The 28,000-nt window shown below is 43.9% G+C and overlaps 1 protein-coding gene across 1 annotated transcript; it reads right to left on the reverse strand.

The window, feature by feature from the left end:
• Nucleotides 1-222: 222 nt before the first annotated feature.
• On the reverse strand, nucleotides 223-27,949 carry TGM6 (transglutaminase 6). The gene is made up of 13 exons (XM_068986775.1): nucleotides 27,865-27,949; nucleotides 26,411-26,584; nucleotides 25,671-25,913; nucleotides 24,761-24,879; nucleotides 23,466-23,594; nucleotides 21,616-21,793; nucleotides 20,938-21,076; nucleotides 17,797-17,900; nucleotides 17,476-17,718; nucleotides 8,607-8,948; nucleotides 1,933-2,087; nucleotides 1,539-1,672; nucleotides 223-376 (listed from the first exon to the last, which is right to left on the reverse strand). The coding sequence occupies exons 1-13, from the start codon at nucleotides 27,947-27,949 to the stop codon at nucleotides 223-225; spliced, it is 2,199 nt and encodes a 732-aa protein (XP_068842876.1).
• Between the last annotated feature and the right edge of the window lie 51 nt (nucleotides 27,950-28,000).

Below are 28,000 nucleotides of genomic sequence, written 5' to 3' on the forward strand. Positions count from 1 at the left end.
GGTGGGAGACCCAAAGTTTAAGGGTTACTGAGTCTAACATCTCATTTTACAGACTAGGAAACTGAGACTCAGGAAAGGAGGGACTTGCCAAAGTTCACAGAGTAGGGCAAAAGCTGAAGCAGGACTGGAATCCAGGCCTCCCGACTCCCATATGGGAAGGGCAGAGAAGTGGACAGGAGAGGAATAGGGACCTTCTCCTCCCTCCTCAGCCCTTCATGCCTGTCATTTAGCTGTGGCCACGTGGATGATCACAAAGCCCTTGATGTCCGGGAAGTGGGGGCTGACGAAGTCTACCTGCAGCTGCCGTGGGCCGCTCTTGAAAGGAGTGATCTTGAATTGGACCGAGGTCTTCTCTTCGGGCTCCAGGCTGGGCACACTGGGGAAAGAAGATGGAAGAAAGGCAGACCATCAGTCACGTCTCCTTCCTGAGCCTGGTCTGCCGGTCCATGGCACTCCAGAGCCCTCAGGATCAAGGTCATACTTTGTGGCTTGACGATCAAGCCTTTCAATATGCTTTCAGCTTAGTTGTCCCTTCCACTGCTTCTCACTTATTTCAACCAGTCAGGCTAGTCTCCTCCCTGTGCCCTGAACATACCTTACACTTACCCTCCTCTAGGCTTTTGGATGGATTGTTCCTCCTCCCTAGGGTGCCCTTCCCATCCCAATTACATCCAAGGCCCAGATTAACTTTTTCTTCTTCCAGGAGACTTTCCTTGACAATACCAGCCATAGAGACCTTTGACTGGGAAGGTCTCCACCCTTCTTGATACCTGAAAATCTCCCCAAGTCATCATTTAAAGCCCAGTTTAAATATCAGTTCCACTGGGGCTTTCCCCTGGTCCCACCCCACTCCCACTCAACGGCTTCCTCTGAGCCCCTAGATTTTGGGGAATCCATCCTTTTGCACAAATCACACTGTCTTCATTTGAAGGGCCATATGTTGCTAGAGTCCTTCTCCAGGCAGAACTCCATCTGTTCATCTTGGTGTTTCCAGCAGTTGACACATGAGTCAGGGTACAAGACCATATGAGTGTGACTGAGCAAATGAATGAATGAGTGAATGAGTGAATGAATGACTGAGAATGAATAAGCAAATAAGTGAGTACATGGATAATTCAAATATGTGTGAATGAGTGAATGAATGTATAAATGAATGAATGAGTGTGAATGAATAGGGAAATAAGGGAGCAAATTAAAGAAATAATATGGATGAATGAACCAGTGAAAACTGAGTTGAGCAGATAAATGAATGAATGAGTGAAAACATGAATAGAAGAGTGAATGAGTGAGTGAAGGAGAGAGTAAATGAAAAGAGGGGTAAATGAATAAATAAATGGGTAAATGAGAGAAAATATGAATGTGGACGAGTGGATGAGTTACATGATTGAGTAAGTTAAATGATTAAATAAATAAATGAAGAAATGAAAGACTAATGTGTCTAGGCACTGGGCTGGTTTCTCCCTCCTGCCCTTGCTGGCAGTGTTTTTATGGCCCATTTTACACGCAAGGCAGCCCTCCCACCCCGGGCTGACACTTACTCGATGCTGAGCTGTCCCTGGAGAAGGCCACTGCCCTCCACCATTAGCGTGCAGTCTTCCACTCTCTCCGAGAGAGGGTTAAGCACCATCACTTCTACTGCGACTGCCACCCCCACCACGGCTGGGCCAAGCACCTACAGGGACAGAAGCCATAAGTCATACTCCCTCCTCCACATTCTCCCAGGAAACCCATGATCCTGGCTGGGTCAGGGAGTGGGGAGCTAAACTTGGCTATCCTTTGCTTCTACCTACCCCATCACTGAGACCTATCATTATATCCACCCCCCTCCATTCACACCACTTGTCCTCACCCTTGAGAGCCAGCCTCTGATGCCCTCCTTCAGATCTGAAGGGGACCTGCCAGGAACAGGTGTCAGATTCAGACAGTAGTCACCTTGATGGTAATGAAGTCCTCCAGAGTAATGTCCTTCTCCACCAGGAGCTTCTCTCCTTTGGTCACAAGGCACATGGCAGCCAAGAGGATCTTCTTGTCCTCTGTCAGGCCTTCCTTGTATTGAGAATAAGATATTGCAATTGGGATCTTTTTCTCTGGAAGGGAAAGCAGAGGTGGGAGTTGGGAGTCCAGTGTTCTTTTTCAAAGAACCCAGAAGAGGAACTCTATGAACCTTGCAACCAATGTGAGACAGTCATTATTATCATCAGTTCACAGATTAAGAAACCTAAGGCTCAGAGAGGGTAATTTCTTGTCTAGTGTCACATAGTAAGTGCATCAAGGGGCCAGGATAAGGTAGGATTCAAATTCAGGCCAGTCAGCTACCGTGACACCAGACTGTCTCTCTAAGAGCTTCTGGAGATGAGTTTAAAATTCCCCCAATCATTTCAAATGGAGATATCACAACCATCAATGATTCATCCATCAGGAATTCACTCACTGTTCAATGAGCACCTACTATGTCCCAGGTGCACAGAAGAAGGAGGCCAAAGGCCTCCCTCAAGCTTACTACTCAATGAGGAGGCCAACTCCTTACAGCTTCACTAAATCCTCTCTCCCCATTAAGGCCCAGTTGCAGTCAGGCCCACCACCTGTGGAAAGCCTTCACTGATGCACTTACCCAATGATCTTGTGCCTTCTGCCTTCGGAACGCCTATGGTTTTGACCATTTCTGTCTCTTTCTCAGAAGCCACAAACTCCCTGCTTATGTAATCTCTTCTTTTGAGCATGTGTGTGTATATATATATCTGATCACTGTATATTTTTTGTTTAAGGTACAACACATTCTTTACAGTTTGCCTAAGCTCTACCATCCCCTACTGTTCTATTGCCACTGCTTCCTTTATTTCTGTTTCCTTCCTGTCCCCAAAGGCATCTGAGTATTCACCCTGTGGAAAAGATCCATAAATGTTTCAAACTCTCTGTTCCTCAGAGCTTTGCGTATAATACATGCTTCTTGAATGACCCACGAGTCAAAGTTCTACCTTAACAGGTTCTCTGAGTCTAACACATTCTACCAGGAGAACCTTTACTACAACAACAATAATAATAATTAATAATTTTAAAAGCTAAATTTTACTGAGAGATTAAAGTATGCTAGGGACTTGCAAGCACATTCAGGGATTATCTCATTTAATCCTCACAACAATTGCATGAGCAAGTATTATTATCCCCATCTTATAATAACATCAACAATACTGAAGATCACTACCATAAATTAAATGTTCTTCAGTGGTAGGAATTGTGAGAAATACTTTATATATGTTATATCATTTGTTCCTTGTATGGTAGGAGATGAGTGGTTCTCAAAGTGTGGTCCCGGGGCCAGCAGCATCAGCATCTCTAGGGAACTTATTAGAAGTGCAAATTTTACAGCTCCAGAGTAAAGAATCACCAGATGCTCCCAATTATGCACATGAAGAGAACTTTGGATATTAGTTCAGACCATGGGAGAAGGGAAGAGAAAGACTATTCCATACAATATTCAGAACAGAGCTTCATTAAGTTCTCTGAGTCATGAATTCCATTGACAATCTAATAAAAGCTGAGATTCTTTTCATTAACAAATGTTCACAACAGTCCCATCAACCATTAGATAGAACTGGTAACTATAGACTACTTCATCCAACAAGAGCAGAATACACATCCTTCTCAAGTTCATACTGAATGTTCCCCAAGAATGATCACACTGTGGGCTATGAATAACACATGAACAAATTTTAAAGAATAAAAATTATACAGTGTATCCTCTCAGACCACAATAGAATTAAACTTGATATCAGTAACAGAAAGATAGCTGGATGACTCCAAAATATTTGGAGATGAAGCCACACACTTCTAAATGACACTTAGGTTAAGGAACATACATCAAAAAATTTAAAAACATTTTGAACTAAATGAAAATATAACAGTTTGTGGAATGCAGGAAAGCATTGCTTATGTAGAAATTTGTAGCACTGAATACAGATATTAAAAGAAGACCTAAAATAAACAAATCTTAAAATTTCCATCTTAAGAAATTAGAAAAAGAAGAGCAAATTAAATCCAAAGTAAGCAAAAAAAAAGAGAAATAAAATTTAGAAAAAAATTAAATCAGAAATCAATAAAATTGAAAGCAAGAAATCAAAAGAGAAAATCAACAAAACCAAAAGCTGTTTTCTTAAGAAACAATCAATAAAACTGATAAGTCTCCAGCCAGGTTAAATAAGAAAAAAAAAAAGAGAGAAGACACAAATTACTAACAACAGAAATGAAAGAGGTGATATCACTATAGATCCCATGGACATTAAAAGGATAATTAATATTATGAAGACCTATATGCCCACAGATTTTATAACCTAGATGAAATGTACCAATTCCTTGAGTACATTAGCTGCCAAAAGTCACAGAAGAAGAAATGTACAATCTTGAACAGGTCTATTTTTATTTAAGAAATCACTAGTGAATCAAAGAATCAATAGTGAATAACATTCTAAAACAGAAAACATTGTGCCCAGATGAGTTCACTGGTGAATTCTTCCAAGCTTTTAAGGAAGAAATGCCATCAATTCTCTACAAACTCTTCCAGAAGATGGAAGCAGAAGGAATACTTCCTAACCCATTCTATGAGGGCAGCATTACTCTAATACCAAAACCAAGGACATTATAGGAAAAGGAAATTACAGACCAATATTTCTCATGAACACTGGTGCAAAATCCTCAGCAAGATGTTAGCAACTTGAATCCAACAATGTATAAAATGAATTATATATCTCGACCAAGTGGGATTTATTATAGGAATATGAGGTTGGCTCAACATTCCAAAGTCAACTAATGTAACTTATCACATCAATAGACTAAAGAAGAAAAATCACATGAACATATCAGTAGATGCAGAGGAATAATTTGACAAAATCTAGCATCATTTCATGACTAAAATTCTCAGAAAACTAGAAATAGTTGAGGAAGTTTTCAACTTGACAAAGAACATCTACATTAACTATTACTCCAAAAAAAAAAAAAAAAAAACCCTACAAAAACCTAGGCCTGGTGTGCTACGATTCATGGGGTGGCAAAAAGTCAGACACGACTGAGCGACTGAACTGAACTGAACAACATACTTAATAGTGAGAAACTCAAAGCTTTCCTACTAAGAAGGAACAAGGCATGGATGTCTCTCTCACCACTCCTTTTCAACACTGGACTAGAAGTCCCAGCTAAGACAAAAATACAGGAAAAGGAAATAAAAGGTATACATATTTGGAAGAAAGAAATGAAACTGTGTTTGTTCACAGATGACATGATCATCTATGTAAAAAATCTGAAAGAATCAGCAAAAAAAACTCCTTGAAGTAATTATACTAATTATAGCAAGGACACAAGATATAAGGTTAACATGCAAAATTCAATCACTTTTTAAAAATACCAGCAATAAACTAGTAGAATTTGAAGTTAAAAATGCCACTTATATTAGCAGCACCAAAATGAAAAACTCATTAATCTAACAAAAATATGTCAAAGGTATACATATATGAGGAAAACCAAACAAACAAAAAAACTGATGAAAGAAATCAAAGACTAAATTAGTTAATGGAGAGATATTCCATGTTCATGGATAGGAAGACTCGATACTATCAAGATGTCAGTTCTTCCCCACTTGATCTACAGACAAGGTAAACCCATCAGAATCTCAGCAAGTTATTTAATGTATTTCAACAAACTGATTCTAAACTGATTTATGTGAAGAGGCAAAAGACCCAGAATAGTCAACATCATATTGAAGGAAAAGAAGAACATCAGAGGATCAACATTACCTGACTTCAAGACTTAGTATAAAACTATAGTAATCAGAACAGTGTGGTATTAATGAAAGAATAGACAAATCAGTGGAACAAAATAGATCTCAGAAGTAGATCCACACAAATATAGCCAACTGATCTTTGACAAAGGAGCAATGCAAATAAAATGGAGAAAAGATAGTGTTTTTAATATATGGTGCTGGAACAGCTAGACATCCACATTTACAAAAAAGATTCTAGACACATACCTTACACACTTTATGAAAATGAAATCAACATCAATCTTAAGCCTAAATGCAAACCGTGAAACTATAACATGTCTAGACAATAACAAATGAGAAAACCTAGATAATCTTGGGTATGATGAGGATGACTAATTTTTTAGATACAACACCAAAGGCATGATCTATGAAAGAAAAAATTGATAAGTTGCACTTGATTAAAATTAAAAACTCCCGCTCTGTGGAAGGACTGTCAAGAAAATGAGAAGACAAGCCACAAACTGGGAGAAAATATCTGCAAAATACACATCTGATAAAGGACTATTATACAAAATATACAAAGAACTCAAACTTCAACAATAAGAAAATGAACATGATTAAAAGATGAGCAAAAAATCTATACAGACAACTCACCAAAGATGTATACATGCACAAGAAAAGATGCTCACATCATACATCACTGTGAAATTTCAAACTGAAACAGTGAGATAGTACCACATATCTATTAGAATGGCAAGAATCCAAAACACTGACAACAGTAAATGCTGGAAAGGATGAGGAGCTCTTCATTCATGAACTGTCATTCATTAATGGTGGGAATGCAAAGTGTTACAGCCACACTGGAAGATAACTTTGGCAGGTTCTTAGAAAACTGAACATATTCTTATCATACCGTTAGCAATCATACTCCTCAGTATTTACCCACATAAGTTGAAAACATCTTCACACAAAAACCTGCACATGGATGTTTATAGCAGCTTGATCTATGATTGCCAAAACTTGGAAGCAATCAAGATATTCTTCAGTAGGTGAGTGGGTCAGTCAACTGTGATGTATCCATATAAAGGACATTCAGTGATAACAAGAAATGAGCTGTCAAGCTATAAAAAGCCATGGAGGAATCTTAAATATACATTCCCAAGTGAAAGAATCCAATCAGAAATGGCTACACACTATATGATTTCAGTGATATGACATTTGGAAAAAGCAAAACTGGTGACAGTTAAAAGATCAGTGGTTGCCAGAGATTTGAGTCAAGGGAGGGAGAAGTAAACAGATGAAGAGCAGGGAATTTTAGGGCAGTGAAACTATCCTGTGTCATATTCTAGTGTTGGATACACGTCATACATTTGTCACAACCCACGGAATGTACAATACAGAATGAACCCTCATGTAGACTATGGGCTTTAGTTAATAATAGTAATCTACCAGTATCAGTCAGTTGTAACAAATGTACCACACTCTTGCAAGATGTTAGTAACACGGGAAGATGGGAGGTCGTGAGGGAATATATGGAAACTCTTGGGACTTTCTGAGCATTTTTCTGGAACAAAAACTCCTTTAAAAAGTCTGTTAATTTAAAAATTATAAATTTTTAATAAATCACATATATTAATAGTTACACCATTTGGCTTAGCAATTCCATTTTGGTGGATCTATTCTGAAAAAAAGCAGTCCAAAAATCTAGACCAGAATACAGGAATTTTTTTTCACCAGAGTGCTTACTTTAGTCTTTTTAAAAAAATAGCAGGATGGGGGGCACAAGTACACTCATGGCTGATTCATGTCAATGTATGGCAAAAACCACTATAATGTTGTGAAGTAATTAGCCTTCAATTAAAATAAATGCATTAATTAAAAAATAGCAATAGATAATAACTACCTCAAAGAAGGTAACAAATAAAATAAGTCACCATATATTTATTTACAGATTATATATCTATTAAAATGATGTGAGTGAAGAGCTTATAAAATATTTAAATTGCAATGCAATATGAAAAGAGCAGAACACTAATGAGTGTTTGTGATATCATTAGAACTGTTTTTCAAAAAGCAACAAGCTCTAAAAATTTGGAACGAAAACATGTTAACAATTTGTAGGTGGGTGGCAGGATCATAGGTGATCTTTCCCTTGTGCTAAATCTTTAATGGATATGCATTCCTTTTAATAAGAAAAAAGTGTATGTTAATTAATAAATCCTTGTGAAGTGTTATTTTGTGATTTAGATTTTGTGAAAAATAAGTGAGAGAAAAGCTAAAAATATGGAACACCTCCTTCACATATTTTCACACCTTGTCAAAAAACACAAGCTTCACTTACTGGAAAAGTGGTTCAGAGAACAATCTCTTTGATTGAATCCTTGGGGTTCAGAAAGTGTATGAGAGAAAGAGGGAGACAGAGAGAATATATGGGACAAGAGGAGAGGGGAGAGGATTCAGGGTGGTTGTAGGTTGTGGCTGATGCCTACAGAATTCTCAGGACAAGGTCTCACATATGTAGGCACTTAATAAACACCTCTTACTGGTCTCTTGAGAAACACTGGAGCCAGATGAGCTCCAAAATTTGTTGGATTTTAAAAAGGTAACATAAGACATATTCCACATGTTATGAAATGCTCCCAGCAGGTATTTATTCATTGCTAAGTATTCAAACTGAGTGGGAACACTTGAGCATTACCTGTTTGCCACTAGATGATTGTGCACTTTTATTATTATCCTTATTATTCAGTCCCTCTGAACCTCAGTTTTCTCATCTGCAAATGCTCAGAAATATCCCCTTCTCTCCTGGGAAAAGAGGCTGGGCCGACCAGGTCCCATCCAGCTGGGGCGTTCTTACCTTCTTCTGGCCCTAGCTTCACTGTGTGGGATTCGTGCAGGATCTCTGCCACTGGCCTGCGGGTGTAAAGGATGGTGGCACCGCTCAAGTTGACTTGGACCTGCTGGGCCCGGGAGGTGAGGCTGGTCAAGCACAGGGCCAGCTTCAGGTCATGGCCCAGCACGGGTGGCTCTAGCACCTTGAACTTGCCAGTGATGCTGGGCTTGGTGGCAGGCTCCAGGAGGTCATCACGCCCGAGTCTACGGCTGCCCCCTCTGCGGACCCGGGCCCTCCTTGCAGAGGCTTCCACACTGAACAGCTTCTTCACGGCCTTGCTGTACACCTGCCTCTCCTTCCGGGACCCTGCAGGGCATGGGACATCGTGAGGCAGGCCCCCTCCTCTCTGCCACCTCTCCCAGGGTTAGCTCTTCTCATTTCCCTCTTCTCTAAGCACAACCACTACTCCATCCCCACTTTAATTGACCATGGCTGTCGGCGGTCTCAAATTGGCAGCCCAAGAGCCATATGCAGACCTCAGCCATATGCATTGTGTTTGGATCTGGGACTACTTAAATAAATTTTTAATCAGTTACCAATTTCAGATTAGAAAATTTCACATAACAATAGAGAGTGGTAGCCCTCTCTACCAATGACATATGGATGTGAAGTCTCATATAATAAAGATAGCTGACACTTTTGTAGACTTACTATGTGCCAGGCACTGTAGTTCTAGATGATATATATATGTGTGTATATACATACATACATATGTACATATTGTACACACATACATACATATGTACACACATACATATATATTTCCTCCCTGGCCCAGGATGAAGGTACTATTATCATCCCGATTTTACAGATAAGGAACCCAAGGTACTGGAAATGAAGAAAACTTGAGAGAGCTAAAATTTGAACCCAGGCAATCTGGTTCCAATTTCTGTGTTCTTAATAACCCCCTCTTCCCAGTCTCTACATGGCAGTCATGGTCTCTAGCTGAGGAAGCTGTGCTTTCTCCGGATGGGAACATACTTGCTGGTTCTCCACAGTCTCCACCCGTAATTCTCCTGCTGCTGGTCTGCCACACTGGGGTGCCATCTGCAAGCTCCTGAAGACATGAGTTTAGGATCCCTGATCTCCTACTTTCCCCGTTGCTAGCACAGACCTCTCTTCTCTTTTTTGATCTCCAGACCAATATATGACTGGTCCACTGACCCACTTCCACCCCCAGGATGTCCCACAGGCGCCTCCAACCCAACCAAATATGCCATCTTCTGGCTGGCAGCATTCGCATGTCAGCAAATGGCTCCACTGTTTACCCAGCATACAAGTCAGAAACTGGACATGTCCTTGACTCTTCCCTCAACCTTACTACCCACAACTGGTCAGGCGATAATAAGTTCCACCCAACATCCTCGCTGGTCTCTGGAATCTGTCACCTTCTCCCCTCACTCCTTTCCCCTCAGACCACCATGTAAACTGTCTCACCCTCAGGTCAGTTTGCTGCCAGGCGACTGTGAACTTTATTATCATTTACAGTCCCTCCAAGTCTCCGTTTCCCGTCTATGCAGTGGGGAGAAGAGTTGCACAGGCGAGGCCCGAGCACAGTGCTCAGGAATGTTTCTCCCTTCTGGAGGATGTAGGCTCCATGTCTACTCCAGTCATTTTTCTACCCTGATCTGTTCAAGAACCAACTCTGACGCTTCCTCTTCCTTGAGCTCTGGGCTGTGCTCCTTCCCAAACGTTCTCCCAAGTACCCGACCACTGTGTGGCCTGGGCTTGAAGGGACTCGTGTGGACCTAAAGGTTCTTTAACATGTCATGTTTTATTATTAAAATTTATGTGAAGTTTTCACTTTCCTCCATAACTTACTTATAAAATATTTTTATTAAGAAAATGTTTCCTTTCTCTGCCAAAAATTCTAATGTGACTTTCTCAGGGAGGCCTTCTCTGACCACCTGATTTTTTAAAAACAGCTTTATTTGGATATATGTTAATTTGCCCACACACAATGTACAGATTTAAAAGGACACAAGCCAATGTTTTTTTAATACATTCACAGAGTTGTGTACCCATCACTACAATCTAATTTTATAACAATTTCTGTCACCCTTAAGAAACTCTATAACCATTAGTGGTCACTTTCCATTCCTCCCTGCCCTGCCCCAACCCTAGGCAACTGCTATTTTAATTTTTAATTTGCCTATTCTGGGCATTTCACATAAAGGGAATCATATAATGTGTGGTCCTTTGTGACTGGCTTTTTTTTCACTCAATATTTTTAAGGTTCATCCATATTATAGTATATATCAGTACTTCATTCCTTTTTATTGCTGAATAATATTGCATTATTGGAGAAGGCAATGGCACCCCATTCCAGTACTCTTGCCTGGAAAATCCCATGGATGGAGGAGACTGGTGCGCTGCCATCTATGGGGTCGCACAGAGTCGGACATGACTGAAGCGACTTAGCAGCAGCATTGCATTGCATTATGCGGACAGACCACACTGTGTTTATCCACTGAGGTTAGGGTTGTTTCCACTGTAGCTGTTTGGAATAATGTTGCTGCGGATGTTCATGTGGAAGACTTTGGTGGGTGTTTGTTCTCATTTCTCTTGGGTGTATATCTGAAGTGCATCTGCTCACTGGTGTGGTGCTCTGTGTTTAAGTTAACACTGTGAGCAACTGTCAAATTGTTTTCCAAAGTGTTTGCACTGTTTCACATTCCCGCCAGCAGTGTATGAGTGTTCCAAATCCTCTACAACCTCACCAGCTCTCACTGCCTGTCTTTTTGATTATAGCAGTTCTAGTGGATATGAAGCGGTATGTTGTTGTGGCTTTGAATATTATTAATGATGTCAAGCATAATTATTAAAGATGGTAAGCATCTTTTCATATTTTTTGGACATTTGTATATTGTCTTCAGAGAAAGGTCTATTTAAATCCTTTGCCCATTTAAAAATTGGGTTATTTATCTTTTTATTGTTGAGCTATAAGGATTATTTATACATTCTAGATACAAGTTCTTTATTGGATACATGATTTGAAAATATTTTCTGTTCCATGGGCTATCTTTCTTTTTTCTTGATGGTACCATTTGTAGTACAAATTTTTAGTTTTAATGAAGCCCAATTTATCAATTTTTTCTTTTGTTATTTGTGTTCTTGATGTCATATCCAAAAGGCTCTGTTAAACTCAAGTGTATAAAGATTAACTCCTGTTTCTTCTAAAACCTTATAATTTTAGTTCTTTGATACAGATCAGTGACCCATTTGAGTTATTTTTGTGTATGGTCTGATGTAAAAAGCCAGGTTTATTTTTGTGCACGTGGATAATCAGAGGTCCCAACACCATCTATTGAAAAAGGCTATTCTTATTCACCCTTCATGGAATTGCCTTGACATCCTGTCAAAATCAATTGAGCATAACTATAAGGGTTTATTTCTGGATTCCTCATTCTTTGCTATTGATCTGTATGTCCATTTTCATGACCGTATCACAGTATCTGGGTTACTACATATTTATAGTAAGTTTTGAATCTGGGAAGTTTGAGCCATCCATTATTCTACTTTTCTAAGATTGTTTTGGTTATTCTGGGTCTCTTGAATTTCCAAGTGAATTTTAGAAACGGCTTGTCAATTTTCGTAAAAAAAAAAAACTCAGCTGGAACTTTGATAAGGGTTTCATGGAGACTGTAGGTCAATTCTGGGGTATTGCCATCTTAAAAAAAAATCTCTCAGTCCATGAAAATGGGGAATCTTTCCATTTATAATTTCTTTCAACAATGCTTTGTAGTTTTCAGTGTACTAGTCTTATTCTCCTTTTGTTAAATTTATTCTTAAACATCTTATTCTTTTTTTTTGCCATGCTGTGTGGCTTGCACAGACCTTAAGTTCCCCAACCAGAGATTGAACCTAGGCCCTGCCAGTGAAAATACCAAGTCCTAGCCACCGGACAAACTGCCAGGGAATTCCCAAAGTATTGATATTTTATTCTTTTGGATACTATTGTAAATGAACTTGTTTTCTTAATTTCATTTCATGTTATACATTTTTAGTATCTTGAAATACTATTAATTTTTTTAAATTGATTTTGTTTTCCACAATTTTGCTGAAATCATTTATTGGCTCTATTAACTTTTAGTGGATTCCTTAGAATATTATGTGTACAAGATTATATGATGTGCAAGAGATAGTTTTACTTCTTCCTTTCCAGCTGGGTTTTCTGCATCTATTGAGATGATCATGTGGTTTTTGTCTTTTGTTCTATTGTTATGGTATATTATATTAATTAGTTTTTAATATTAAATCCATCTTGCATTCCTGCAATAAGTCCCTTCTTCATGGCATATGATCTTTTTTATACGTTGCTAGATTCAGTTTGCTAGCATGTTGTTGACAATTTTTCTTCTATGCACATAAGGGATATTGATCTCTAATTTTCTTTCTTGTGATGTCATCATCTGGTTTTGGTATCAGGATAATACTGACCTCATAGGACAAATTGGGAAATGTTCCCCCCTCTACTATTTTTCGAGGAAAAGTTTGTGAAGAATTGGTATTAATTCTTCTTTTAATGTTTGGTAGAAAATTCACCGGTGACATGTGGGCTTGGTCTGTGTGTGTGTGTGTGTGTGTGTGTGTGTGTGTGTGTGGTGTGTGTGTGTGTGTGTGTGTGTATTTTTAATTTACTACTGCATTCTATTTATAAACCTATTCAGATTTTCTAATTCTTCCTAAGGCAGTTTTGGTAATTCTTAGAGAAATTTGTCCATTTTATCTAAAGTTATCTAATATGTTGGTATATAGTTGTTCATAGTATCCCCTAATGAACTGTTTTATTCACAACTCTTCTGACACCAAATGTGTGGGAGTTTCCCATACATACACAAGAAGGAAGGGAGGGAGAAGGGCACAGCACAGAAGTGGAGAAACAGATAGCAGAGTAACAGAGAGGGAGGGAAAAGGTGGAAGGGGAGTTCCCTAGGGGCTGGTCACTGGGTCGCTATGGATCAGCCTCTGAGCTCCAGCCCCACAGTCACTGGAGGCACTGTCCTCTGCCTGCCTGGCTGGCCAGGGCCTGATCAGCATGTGCTGGGTCTTCCCCTAGGCTGCAGTGGGCAGAATAGTGTCCCCCTAAATGGTATGTCAAAGTCTTAATCCCTGGTACCTGCGAATATAACCTTATTTGGAAATAGGGTCTTTATAGATGTAATTAGGACTCCTGGGATAAGATCATCCTGGATTTAAGGTGGGACCGAAAGTCAATGATTGATATCATTGTAAGAGAAAGGAGATGGTGATTTGAGACACATAGGAGGAAAGAAAGAGCAAAGATGGAGGCAGAGACTGGAGTGATCGGGCCACAAGGCAAAGAATGCAGGGACCGCCAGCAGCTGGAAGGATCAAGGAAGGACTCTCCCCTTAGAGACTTTGGAGGGAGTGTGCTAACACCTTGGTTTTGTACTTCTGGCCTCCACAACTGTGAGAAAATAATTTTCCGATGTTTTAAGTAGCTACATTTGTAGTGATTTGTTATGGCAGTCCTAGCAAGCAATATGCAAGCTCGGAGGCAGATGGCTGAACTGCCAATCTGGCTCCCTTGCAAGCCCCTGGCACCAGCCTCTAACTGAGATCTTGCCTCTGTGCTTAGAGCCTCTGACTAAAGTTCAGTGCGGGGAAACTGCTTTCCTCCTCTCTACTCTACAGCCTGTTGCAGAAAGCCCCCCTGCATCTGAGGACAGCCAGTGCGTTCTTTGTAAATACAGTTTCCTTTGCTTGGAAAGCTGGTTCTTCTTTGCTCAGCATCCAGGCTGACTCAGGGGTAGGGACAAAGCACATTGCCCCAGGGGCTCTGAATCTTTATGCTTCAGTGAATGGAGCAAGTAGACAGGCCTTGGCATTTCATCCACAGAATGGGATGCCTGTGGTTTGTTAGAATAGCACTGCTTAGAGTGAATCTGGGGTCAGGATGCAGAGGGTCCTGTCTTCCCAGAATGCCTTCCCAACCCTTTATCTCCTGGCTAAATCTTGTTCCCTGTAGATGTTCTTCATGAACTCTCCGCCTGGCTGGATTAGCAACCCTTTCTCTGTGCTTCTCCAGCCTTCAGGTCTCCCCTACACTGCGCTGATGACCCTGCACTGTCCTTATACTTGCTGGATGGTGAGTTCTCTGGCTCTTCTCTTTCTCCCTTGCCTCTGAATCATGCCTGATACTTAGCAGGTGTTTTATATTCTGGAATACATAAAAGAACCTGGCACAGTGCATGGCACATTGTGGGTACTCATGGAAGAGACAGTAGTCTAGCAGACTGGAGGACCAGAGGCTCTGAGATTAGACAGAAGCTCTAGTTAGCACCTTGCTCTTCTAGGCTTTGGAAACTTGGAGAAGCTCCTTAACCTCTCTATGATTCAACTTGCTTACCTGTAAGATGGGATATTTATGAATATTAAATGAAACAAGTCATGGACATTGCTTACCACGATGCTTAACACAATTCAGATACTATTATTAGCCTAGATGTAAAATCAACTGCCCCACAGTGGGCAGTGAATCAACAGTAGATTATATTATGATTAGATAGTGCAGCCAAGTGTAGAGGAAGAGCATCGTTGTGTTCCTTGGCCGAGTCCACTCTCTGCACCTCTGCCTTTCCCTCTGTCAAATAAACATTATACAAGTGTCTACCTTACAAGCTTGTGGGGACGTCTTTGTAAACATTTGTTAAATAAAAGCATTAAGTAACATGTGAACATGGCCAGCCCACAGTCGGCACCCAGCAGTGGTGACTGCTGTTATTGTCATCACACAGCAGGATGTTGATTTCTCTCATCAGCCATGGCTGATGCTTAGGACAGAAGGCCCCAAAGACCTTGTATTCTAAGTTCTAGAAACTCCCAGCAGATGGGACCAGGCATCAAACTGGGGGACATATGAGACAGGTAGGAGTTTAGAAGAGGTCTTGCCACATACCACCCCTCTACTCCCCACCCCGTGACAGTGAGGAGAGGCCTGAAGAGAAGGTCATCAACATCAAGGGCCATGTTTCTAGAGAAGGAACTGAGGGGATATGTTAGTGTGTGTGTTTACGTGTGCATGTGTGTGCATATGTGTGTGGGGAGGTGTTTACAGACAGAATCAATGTTAAAGTTTGGGGTGTTTTCAATAAGAAGGAGCTGGCTGGTAAAGGCTGGCAGTGCCTAAAGGAAGGGGAAGCTGGCATTTCATTCTGGTGGCATTTCATTTCATTCAGCTCATTACTGAGCTGTGTATTCCCTGAGCACAGAGGAGAAAACTGAAGGAAGATGGCAGGTGGATCACAGCCCATCAAGAACTCTCCCCCCACCAGCTTCTGAGGGGGACACAGCAGCTGGATGAGTTTGGAGGCCACAGCCCTCCAGAATCTGGGGACAGAAATGACCACGCATCAGAGAGAAGCTGTGGGACGGCCAGTGGAGCGGGAGGGGGTCTGCCGCAAGAGGGGCCAGTGTCTCAGGAATCAGCAGTGCCTGGGGCCGGCACAGGTGTGAGTCCCGAGACTGCAGGCCGTAACAGAGCCACCACCTGTCCTCCCAAAGCTTCGGAGTGAGTAACACAGCAGCACCTGCCTGTCTTCAGGCCTTGAATCCTAGCCCCACGAAGTCAAAGGCATTTCTTCTCTCCTCTCCTCCTTGGCCTAACACACTAGAAGACAGACTGGTGTTCTCAACTTGGCTGCACATTGGAATCGCCTGGGGTGCTTTTAAAAGTCCTGATGGCTGGGCCACACCCTCTAGAGACTGCAATTCAGTTAGCCTGGGTGCAGTCGGGTTGCTGTGGTAGGTTAAAATGGCCATAATACTTTCTTTGCAACTCTTCTCATCAAGAGGTAGAGTGTACTTCCTGTCCCTTCCATCTGGGGTGGTTGTTTATTGTTTGACCAACAGAATGTAGCAAAGGCAAGTTCTAAGTAAAGCCTCAAGAGACCCTGTAGCTTTAGATGTCACCCGCTGGGCACACTGCCAGGATTCTGTGGGTCTGTAGTTGACCCACAGAATCCTGAGCAGAGGGTAATTGTTGTTCAACCTGTATAACTGAGACTGTACCCTAGGTGACTCCGATGTACATCCCGTGCTGCAAACCACCACACTAGAGGGAGATAGTGGACGGCTGGAGGCAACCTGAGCACACGCTGTCCCCTCCTTATACAGCAGGCTTCTGGGGTCACCGCCCCAGTTTGTGCTCAGAGGAGGGGAGGAGGCTAGCTCTGACTCAAGTTTGAACTTGAAGTCTTGATTACCCAAACAACATCCTTTTAACAGGCAGAAATGGCGGACAAATGCACAGTCAGATCACAGCATTATTAAGGAACCTGTTACTTAGTGGGAAAAGGTGATTTTTAAAGTTTACAGCTGGAGGCAGTGACCAGAAAAAATACATGTGTTTTGTGTTTGTACCCCAACAAGCACAGAATCTTCAGTAAGCCAGTGATCCCCTAAATTAGTGACCATGGCTTAGGCCTTGGCAGCTGATAAACAGGAGTTACTATTATTATTATTTGGTAGGGCCTACTGGTATGTATCCTAAGTGTTCAATAAATAATACATGTTACTTTCATCATTATTATTAGTGATTATTATTATCATATGTCAGAATACCTGGCACAGTACATGCAATATATATGTTAAAGGAAATGTAGCTATTGATATTGTCAGATGTGAGAAATCTATTTAGTAAACAAAAGAAGCGGTTAATATAAGCTAAAGACACTTGGCTCAAAGCATGAGAGACAGTGCCTAACCAGGCTGTCACCAACACATCTTATGAGAAAGGGCCTGGCCATGTTGCCCATCTGCAGCAGCCTGGTCACTGGGGAGGCTGATGGAGGCCACTATATGCCCTTACCTTCCGGATACTTGTAGAAGCTGGTGATGTCCACGCGGGAGTCGCTGCCCACCGCCTTGGTGCTGATGCACCGCCCGATCTTCTTCGTGTCTGAGTACACACGCTCCCGGCTCTCATCCTCATTCCAGAGCCAGGTGATGTAGTCTGCGTTGACCTCCGCAAACACGAAAGGACCATCATGGGCCAGATGCACGTCGCCCTCGCGGATGGCGGTGACTGAAGCTGGGCCACACCGGAACACGCCTGCGCAGGACGGGTGGGCGTGAGCATCTCCAGGAGTCAGAAAGCGAGAGTCTGGGACCCACCCGGCTGAGCCCGTACCTTCGCTCTCCTCTTGGGGGGTGGCATCCAGAACCTGCCAACCATTGTAAGAGGGGCCCAGGTCCCGCCGGGCAAACCAGCTCTCATTCCAGACATGGAAATTCCTGCCGCAGAGAGAGGAAGGGGCAGGTTGGCCTCTGGTGAGCAAGAGAGGTTCCCCAGAGAGAGCAAGTGCCTGTTGCCAGCCAGACCCTGGGCCCTGCTCTGTGGTTGAGTTTGTGAACTGTCATTCAGCTGTATTGATGAATACATATCATCCACACAGGTACAGGCAGACCTTGTTTTATCCTGCTTCGTTCACTTTATCCCGCTTTATAGATAACTGTGTTTGTTTTTTTTTTAAATAAATTGAGTGTTTATGGCAACCCTTCCTCATGCCTGTCTCACCTGTTTTCCCAGTAGCATTTGCTCACTTCGTGTCTCTTTGTGTCACATTCTGGTAATTTCTGCACTATTGCAAACTTTTTCATTATTATATTTTTTATAGTGATCTGTAATATTTGATGTTACTAGTACGATTCGCTGAAGGCTCAAATGATAGCATCTAGCAATAAGTATTTTAAAAATAATGTATGTATATTGTTTTTTAGACATAATGCTATTGCACACTTATTAGACTATAGTGTAAACATAACTTTTATATGCTCTTTTGGATTAAAAAATTGATGTGACTCACTTTATTGTGATATTCCCTTTATTGAAGTGGTCTGGAACCTAACTGGCAATAGCTTCGAGGCCTGCTTTATGTATACATATATACGTCTATACCTGTACCCATATCTATATCTCGATCACCTATATCTATATCCTGTTGTTCAAGGTCCAAAAATGCAACAGCCAATAAGACAGAAGATCCTTGTTCTCATGCAGCATACATTCTAAGGAAGGAGACAGATAGGAAGACAGGAAAAATTAAGTAATCAGATAATTAATAAAACAATAAAGTCACAATAAATGCTGTGAAGAAAGAGGAGCTTGAGATAGAGAATAACTTCTGGAGATCTTCTCTAAGTAAATGACATCTAAGATGGGACTTAGAGTAGAAAGAATTAGTCATAGGATGAGTGAAGGGAACAGTGGTCTAGGAGGAAGGCACAGCATGTGCAAAGGCTCTTGAGACAAGAAAAAACTTAGTGTATTCAAGGAACAGAAAGTATGTGTCTTTGGGCTATGTCAAGCACTAGGGCAGGTAGGTTTCAGATCATGCAGAGTTCTGTAGGCCTTGGTAGGGACTTTAAGCTTTAAGTTTCCTATGTTAAAGATGAGAATATGAGGCTAGGAAAAGTGACACCATTTGCACAAAATCACACAGTAGGAAGCAGCAGAGAGAAACCCTGATTGGCCTGAGTTGGTGTCTTTTGTCTTTACAGCTGGCCTCCAAACTTCTTTGGAAAAATATTATAAAAAGCCTTTGGAAGTAAAAGGGAGAACATGTATAACCTGCAAGGTGACAGAGATCCCAATAACAAAAGAATGGCCTGTCCATTCTGCATAAATAAAGAGAAGAATGAAAATGTTTTTGGTGCTACTGAAAAGAGAGGGAGTGAAAAGAACCAAAAATAAGAGAAGAAAAGAGGAGAAAAGAGGCAGAGAGATGGTCTGAGGCTGGACACTAACTAGCTTGGGGAGTGTCCTTCACTCCTCCCCTGGGGAGCTGAAGGACATCCTAAGAAGAGGGATGCTGAGGCTGGCTGTGTTTCTTTCTGTACCGTATGCTCTTCACGATTCCCCTGCTCTTTAGAAAGTTGGTTTTTCTTGGCAACTTGCACATGTATGAATAGACATTTGTACAAGGTTATTCATGGAAGCCTTGTTTGTAAAGGCAAATGTTTGGTCTGGCCTCATGAGGTGGTTAAATAAGCAATGGTTTTGCTGTCCAATTGAAAAGCAGGCCAGGTTTGTAACTTCTCTTCCACTCACTAGCTATGTGGCCTTAGGCAAGTTACTTGATCTCTCTGTGCTCTGGTTTTCTCATCTGCAAAACAGAAACAACAATACTACCTTGCTCACAAGGTTGTTTGGAGGAATGCATGAATTTGTACACAGGTACACCTTGGAGGTATAGTGGACTCAGTTCCAGACCACTAGAGATGTGGATAGTTCAATAAGGCGAGTTACACAAGTATTTTTGGTTTCCCAGTGTGTATAAAAGTTATGCTTGCGCTATGCTGTCATCTATTAAGTGTGCAATAGCTTTCTGTCTAAGAAAACAACCTACATACTTTAATGAATCTGTTGAAAAAATGATGCTGATAGACTTGCTTGACACAGGGTTGCCACAAATCTTTGATTTGTAGAAAAATGCAATATCTATGAAGCACAGTAAAAAGAAGAGTAATCAAATGAGGTAAGCCTGCACTGCAGCACTTAGAACTGGGCATGGCATAGACTGTGCTCACCGATTATGGTGTTATTAAGTTTAAAACACTATAAAAATAAGGAAACTTTGTATGTACTGATATGGGATTGTTAAATGTAAAGCAGGATGAACAGTATTACATTATGTTGCTGATATTAAGTAGGAGGGGGAGGTGGGGGTGCGTGGGGACTGCGCATATGTGTGCCCCTATATCTGCAGAGCTTCTCTCTGAAGACATGTAAGAAACTAGTTTCAGCCTTGCATCCAGGAGGATGGGGAGGCTTGAAATGGGGGAGGGAGACTTAAACACTGTAGTCCATTTGGTACCTTTTGAATATTAAAGCGCTGAATGTATCCTCTATTTTAAAAAATTAAATTAAAATGAATTTTGTGAAGCTTTGTGCAAAGAGTTTTGTTTGAGCTGAGAGAGGAGCTTGTTTCCCACACAGCATAGTGCACAAGCAGCCCAGAGAGCAGGAGAAGGCTACAGGGGTGACCCTGCAGAGGCAGTCACGTCACCAGAATCTAGGGGACGGCCCAGAGTCCTGCAGAGCGGAGAGCTGGGGGTACAAGGTCATTCAACCTTGAGCCCTGTTCTTGGCCTCTGAGTTACATGTCCAGAGCCCCCTGTATCTCAGAAGAAGTGTCATCCTGCTGGGGACCAACCCCTCCTCTGCAGGGTGCCTGTCACCCCTTCTAGAACTGGCTCAGACCCAGTGAGCTGGGCTGCAGATCTGGATGGGCCACAGGGTGCCCCTGGGACCCAATAGCCGGGGGCTCACCACATGCTGTCTTCTGTCAGGTCTTCCAGCGTTCGCCCGAAGGAGTCCACGTACTTGTCAACACTCAGGGTCCTGTCCGTGTCATGGGCTGAGTTAAAGTTGGACACAACCCGTGTCGCGATTCCCAAACACCTGAGGACTGAAGAACAGGGCGCTCACGAGGCTCCAGGACAGGCCGGGACCCAGCCTCAGGGATGGGAGTTCTGACCCCCCAGCAGGCGGCCTGCCTCTCGTCTGGCCACAGCCCCCTCCCTGTCTCTCCCAGGGCTGACCCCTGTCTCCAGGCTCAGAAACACCTCCATCTCCTGGACATTCTCTCAGGGCACTTCAAGCGTCACCCTGCCACCCCCATTTGAATAGGTGGGCTCTGAAACTGAGAGGACCTTGGAAGCTGTATAATAACCCTATAATAGCCTTAGCAGCCTAAGAGGACTGCAAGGACCACAAGACCAGCCCAGGACCACAAGACTCTCTCAAAGGCACTCAGTGAGCCTGAGATTCCTCAAAGATCAAGAGTCGCATAAATGAGGGATCTGGTTTCTCTCTTCATTAACCTGTCTTCTAGTTCCCCATCACTAATAAAGATTTTTTGGTGTGGGGGAGGGATTCTTATGAAAATATATGCAACCAAATGCAGTTGAGTTGATCAGGGGTTGGGGATCTTCTTTCTTGGGGTACCTGTGCACATGACCCCAGCGAAGACCCAGCACTGGCCGTATTTGACTGGCTTGAACCTGCCCTTGAACCACTCGTGCAGAATGGTCACGCTGCCACGCCAGTGCAGAGGGCTGGTGCCGCCGCCGTACTTGCCCCGCCACTGGCCTTGTACCACGCCCCGGTCGTTGTTGCTGTTCACCTGGACAGAGGAGGCCACAAGTCCACCCTCTGGCAGAGCTTCCCCCTTCAGGAACTTCACCATCGTAAAATCTCCAACTTTGGGCCACCCCCTTATTTGGGGCTACTCCTTCCTTTTAAACTGTCTGAAAATCGGGACCATCTGCTGTCTCAAAATACTTACCTTTTGGTGCCATTTATCATTTTCAATTACCTTCCTTCGGGATGTTCTATTGTTGAAAGTCAAATACAGTTTTTGAGCATTTCTTGTTTTAAGTGATCTGTTTTGGGGGACTGTTGGTGGTAATAGTTATAGAGACACTTCGTTGTTGTGGTTTTTAGTCACTAAGTCATGTCTGACTCTTTTGCAATCCTGTGGATTGTAGTCTGTCAGGCTCCTCTATCCATGGGATTTTCCTGGCAAGAACACTGGTGTGGGTTGCCATTTTCTTCTCCAACGGATCTTCCTGACCCAGGGATCAAACTCACATCTCTTGCACTGCAGGAAGATTCTTTACTGCTGAGCCAAATATTTACTAGGTACCAGACCCTGTTCTAAAGGCTCAGTACCCACTATATTAATCTTTTAAACCTACCATGTACATTCTATTATCTTCCTTTTTTTCAGATGAGTAAACTGGGATGCGTAGAGGTTAGGGAACTTGCTCAAACTGCACAGAAAGTTAGAAAGAGGTGACCTGCGAGTTCAGTCCTTTGACTTGGGAGCCTGTCAAATCCCACAGGCTTGTAATGCTCTACTGTTTGGGACTGGTCACTGCTTTTGATTCTCTGTGCTCTGACATCTCTCTGAAATCTTGAGGAACTGAGAATATAAAATATGAAAAAATCAGTTTTATCTGTTTTTGGAATCACAGATACCCAGGCACTGACTTTAACAGCTACTTGCTATAGAGAGAGTTAGTAGGCCCTGTGGCTACCTTCTGAGGAGGAAGCACTGGCCTGTAACAGATTAGAGATGGCACTATTCCCACAGCAAGGTGGTTCCATGTACCCTCTTCCCGAATCTGGGCTGGCCTGTGACTGCTTTGACCAAGGACCATGGTGGAAGTGATGCTGCGCCTGTTCCCAGGCCTAGGCTTTATGAGACTGGCAGCTTCTACTTCTTCTTTTTAGAATAATTGCTTGGGGAGGCACCAGCTGCTTTGTCTGATTACCCTGAGACTGCCATGCTATGAGGAAGCTCAACCTGGTCACATGGAGGCACTACATGGAGAGACAGGGTGATGACTGGCCAGCCCCAGCTCATGCAACCATCCCAGCCCAGGGGCCAGACATGAGAGTGAGCAAGCCCCTGGGCATTCCAGCTCCAGCAGACATGGCATGGAAGAGACCCAAGGGAACACTGACTGCTGGAGCCAAGGCCCTAGATATATAGTCCCCACAAACCATCCCAGACATCTTCAGGCATTCAGACACCCAGCTGAAGCATCTGGGAACAGAGATGTTCTGTCTTCCCAGTGCCCTGCCCAGTTCCCAATTCCTGCAAATCACTGATTTGCAAAATTGTCAGCATAGTAAATGGCTGTTTTACACCACTGAGTTTTGGGGTGGTTTTTTATGCAGCAAGAGAGGATTAAAACAAGAGGTGACAGGAAAAATCTTAGGCTTGTTCCTGAGGTTTGGCCTGGGGACCTACGAAGGAGAGTGCGTGCAGGGATGGCAGGGCTCCTCACCATGGCACTGACAGCTCTGGTGATGTAGATGGGGTCATGGCGGTGGGACACGTCGGTGGCTGGGTCGTCTTGGTAACTAGGGGTTCGGTCCAGGATGGAGAGGCAGATGTTCAGGATGTCCTCCTCAAACTGTCCCCAGAGAGGCTGCTCTTAGAGGTCAGAGTCACACCCACACTTCAGACCCTCTCACAACCTCCCCCAGTCATTTGTGTTGTGCAAGGGAGCTTGCCTACACTTCCTGTCCCCCCTCCCGACTCCAGGGACACCGCAGAGGACTCCCAAGTTTCAAAAAGCCTCCCTCAGAGAGTTACCAGGAACCATATGCTCAGCCTTAATCACCTTTTTCCCCATGATTTTTTCAAATACACTTGAGTTAGTTGATAACATTTAAGAACTGGGAGATTTTTCATATACAAATTAAGATTTCTGGTCTTTGAAGATTTGGAAGGTCTGGGAACCCTGGGCTGATTTTCCTGCATGTTGAGATGGCATTACCCCTTAGATGGAATTAGACCTTCTGGTGTGTCATCCCTGCCCAGTCTCGAACCTTCAGTGCTTTCAACCCCTGCCCCTCAGCCTGAGAGTCAGGGTTCTCTACTTGCCCGGAGCCCAGGCCGACAGAGCTCCTCCACAGAACCTCCGCTACTCCCCGACTCCCCTCCGCTGCTCTGTCTGCTCCTCCTCTGCCTGTCCAGATCCTGCCTGACTTTGGAGACCCAACCCCAATATCATGAAGTCTTCTGTACTCCCTGAGGTGGTTTTCCTTGACAGTCTTTTAAATTCTTTCTGCTGCCATCTATACCATTCTGCCCACGCCACCCCCTCTCACAACATCGCACCTTGCATTGTAACTGTTTATCTAAGCCAGTGGCGCTTGAAGTGTGGTTCCAGACCAGCAGCAGCAGCGCCTGGTGACTTGGTTAGGAATTCAAGCTCTCAGGCCACCTCGGATCTAATGAATCAGCAACCTGTTGGGGAGGCACATGGATCCCAGCCGCCTGTATGTTTTAATGAGCCCTCTGTGTCCTTCCTGTCCACACACAAGACTGAGAGCCCCTGATCTAAGCTATTTATGTATACCCAATGTACTTTCCCTTCCCAAGGACCCAGTGTGGGCCCTGGTACAACTAATAGTAGAGACTGGATAAGTGGGCTTGGTCTAAGAGTCGGTCTAGTTGTACCTCTTGGGAAGAAGAGGACACGCAGAAGGGCTCCTGCACTGACTTCTCATGTCCCCAGCCCTCCTTCTGCCTCTCATGCCTCTCAGCCCCCTTTAGGTCTGGGCCCCTGGAGACCTGCCCGAAGTTCCAGCCTTGGGCTCGGATGCACTTCTCCACACCCCGGAAGATGATCCCGCTGTCGCTGAGCACATACTCTTGTCTCTCTTCCTCTGAGTCCAGGAACACATCATCCTCTGAAAGGCAGTGGTCAGGCCTGGTGTGAGGGATGGGAAGGTGGAGCCCTGGCCTCACCAGCCTGGGGAAGGGGCTACATCAGGCATCAGGTGCAGGATGGTGCCTAGAGGCAGCTGGAATAGGAGCGGGCAAGAGGGGCTTGCTGGCTCCCAGGCTGCCCCCTGGCCAGGCCCTATTCCGCCTGGATGGTCTTTCCTTAGGCAGGGACCAACCCCACCCCAGGCCCAGATGGAAGGAATTTAGGAGTCCTGATGTCTTTGGATAACCTGACTTAATGCCAATTAAATGTTAGTAAGAATTGTCATTCAAGTTACTGCTTACTGACTTAACCCTTAATAAGAGTACTGACCCCAGTACCCCTTATGATGTACCTTGCATATCACAAGCATTAGCTCAATGGATTCTCACCATAACCCGAATAGGTAGACACTATTATTATCCACATATTACAGATGAGGAAACTGAGACTCACAGAGGGCAGCAACTCAGCAAAGCTGGGACTAAACCAAGGCTGTCTGATGGCTAAAGCCTGGTACTTACCCACTTTTAGGTCTTTCCTGCCATTAGGCCCCATCTTTGCCCCCTGGCCTCCACACACTAATCCCTGTCCCTCTGGCACAGCAGCTTTGGGGTGTCTGCTACCAACTTCCTCTGCCCAGGCCTGCCCCCACCTGGGCCCCAGGCTCTTGCCAGGCCTTAGCACTCATCCCCTGTCCCCTAACCTGCCTCCCAGACTTTCCTGAAGGACAGTTTCTGGGAGAACCTCAGCCTCAGCCTCAGGAGCTCCTACCTGGGCACCATGGGTTGAAAAGGAGAACAAACTCGCCCAGCTTCCGGTCACTATGTTTGCGGCGAGAGGAAACCCTGGCACTCAGCTGGTAACGGCCAATGATGGCACTGGGAGGGCTGGCAAGGCTGAAGGTTGTGGTGTTCTCTGTCTGAGCCTCCTTCACTGCCATCCAGGTGTCACCCCGCTCCAGCTCTGACGTCTGGAACACGGCTTTGGTGCGGAGGGCCTCAGAAGCCTGGGGTCCTGGCAGAAAAGAGAGGGAATCAAGAGAGCCAGCCAGCTCCAGGATGCTCAGCCCTGGAGAAATGGAAAAGCCACAGGCCCGGAAGGCCAACCTTCAGCACCTGAGCTGCTGGACACTGCTGTGGGGCAGGACCTGACCAAGACGCAGGTGGGCCAGTGGCAGAGTGGCGTCCACCTTGGCTTTCCTGACTCCCGCCCACTTTCCGGATCAAGGAGGAAGTAACAAGCCTCTCTGAAACCACAGAGTGCTTAAGGAACTTCCATACCCTCCCAGGACCCTGGACTTCTTGGTGTGCATAGAATTCCAGAGTTGCCATCTCACCTGTTCTACTGCCTGCTGGCAGCACCTTCCAACCACCCCAGAAAGCTCAAACCACCTCTAGGGACTTGTTTTCCGCAAAGTCTGGGCTGATGACCACAGGGTTTCAGGTTGCTGGTCACCAGACCCATCTTTAAGACTGCAAATTAGCAGCAGGGCGCACTGACCAGTCAGGTACCTGTCTCCACGGTGAAGATGAGGGTCTCCTCGCTCTCCAGGGGTCTGCTCAGCTCCAGTGTGAAGGTGAACCTCTGGCCCCTGCGCACCACGAGCTCAGGGCCGGGGTACTCCTGGGTGTGGTGTGCAGTGCCGTTGCTCAGCCGCTGCCAGTCCACCTCAGTGACTCTGAGCCCTGGGCAGGGAGAGCACAGGGAGATGGGATGCAGCTCTTGAACATTTCCCATTCATGCCTGGCTCACCTTCCGACAGCTGCAGCCTGCCTGTCATTTGCTCTTGGAGTCACTATTTACCAGGTATAGTAGTTTCTGGTGTACCAGAAGTAGTTATTCTTGGTTGTTCTATACTGTTCATGAACTAACTCAGTCTGGGTTGATGTCCACTGGGCTAAGCTCTGAACTAGCCAGTACTGAACCATTGTTCCCGGGCGAAAATACAGAGCTTGGTTCCTGTGAGCCCCTGGTCACAACTTTTTCATCAACTGAACAAAACATAACCTTGTTTTATGTGTTTCTGTTTAAACACACCTTATTTAGTAAATTGTTGATTCATTAATATTGAACTCATGACAACAGTGCTGTAATTAATGTCTGAACAAAGCTTATCCAACACATGTGTTTTCTCCATAAGGCATGTCACACCTTCCTGAGCTTAGGAATACTGGACAGCACTTCAGAGCTAAACATGGAATCATTTTAAACAGCAAAAATCAGCAACAAAAGGGACAAAAATGCAAATTACATAGCATCAGATAGACCACGAAAGCCACTTGTCTGAGAACTGAAACAGCAAGGCAGAGTGTGCTCATCTCTGGAAGGTACTCAACGAACATGTCTGGGATGAATGAAGGGGCCAAGGGAAGTGAAGCCACTTTCCAAAGGGCACACAGTCAGGCTCAGGCCAGAGTTGAGTCCGTGAGCTGGTTTCCTACTTTTGACCACTGGTCTGGTGGCTTTCATGACCTTCATTTCCTTCATGACCCACTGAAGAAATAATGTTACCTGCTGCCCCAGTGCCTGCAAACATATAAACATGTGCAGATATAGATAAATTGGAAGTTTCACTAATATCTTCCCTTATTTATTATGATGAGTAATGAATGCTGAAATTTTATGTCCTTTTCTGTCAAAGCTCTTGAACCACAGACCACCAGGGACACAGTAGAAGTTGAATTAGTCTCGTGGCGGTGAGAAAGCTCCAACCCCGTGGGGAACCAGGAAGCACCTCAGGAAGGGGGTCCTGGAGAGGGCTTATTGTGGGATTTGGGCTGTTTTTAGGTGGTTTGGGTGAGAGCTGAAGGAAGCAGGGCTTTGATCTGGACTGGATGCTGTCAGGAAGCTAGACAAGTCTATATTTATCTTAATTATTCTTATGTAGAAGGTGGGAGGGACGAGTGGAGGCTGAAGCTGTCGGTGGAGTGGCAGCACTCATTAGCCAGAACACAGGGGTGTTTACTCATTCCAGGGTGTGGACAACATTCGTGCTTTTGTCTGGTTTCACACAGGATTATGGAGTGCTCTTTTTTGTCTTGACCCGTCATGGCCGCATTACACTGGTGGTGGTGGTGGTGCTGCTGCTAAGTCGCTTCAGT

Source organism: Capricornis sumatraensis, chromosome 15 (assembly GCF_032405125.1).
Source record: "Capricornis sumatraensis isolate serow.1 chromosome 15, serow.2, whole genome shotgun sequence".
NCBI lineage: Eukaryota > Metazoa > Chordata > Mammalia > Artiodactyla > Bovidae > Capricornis > Capricornis sumatraensis.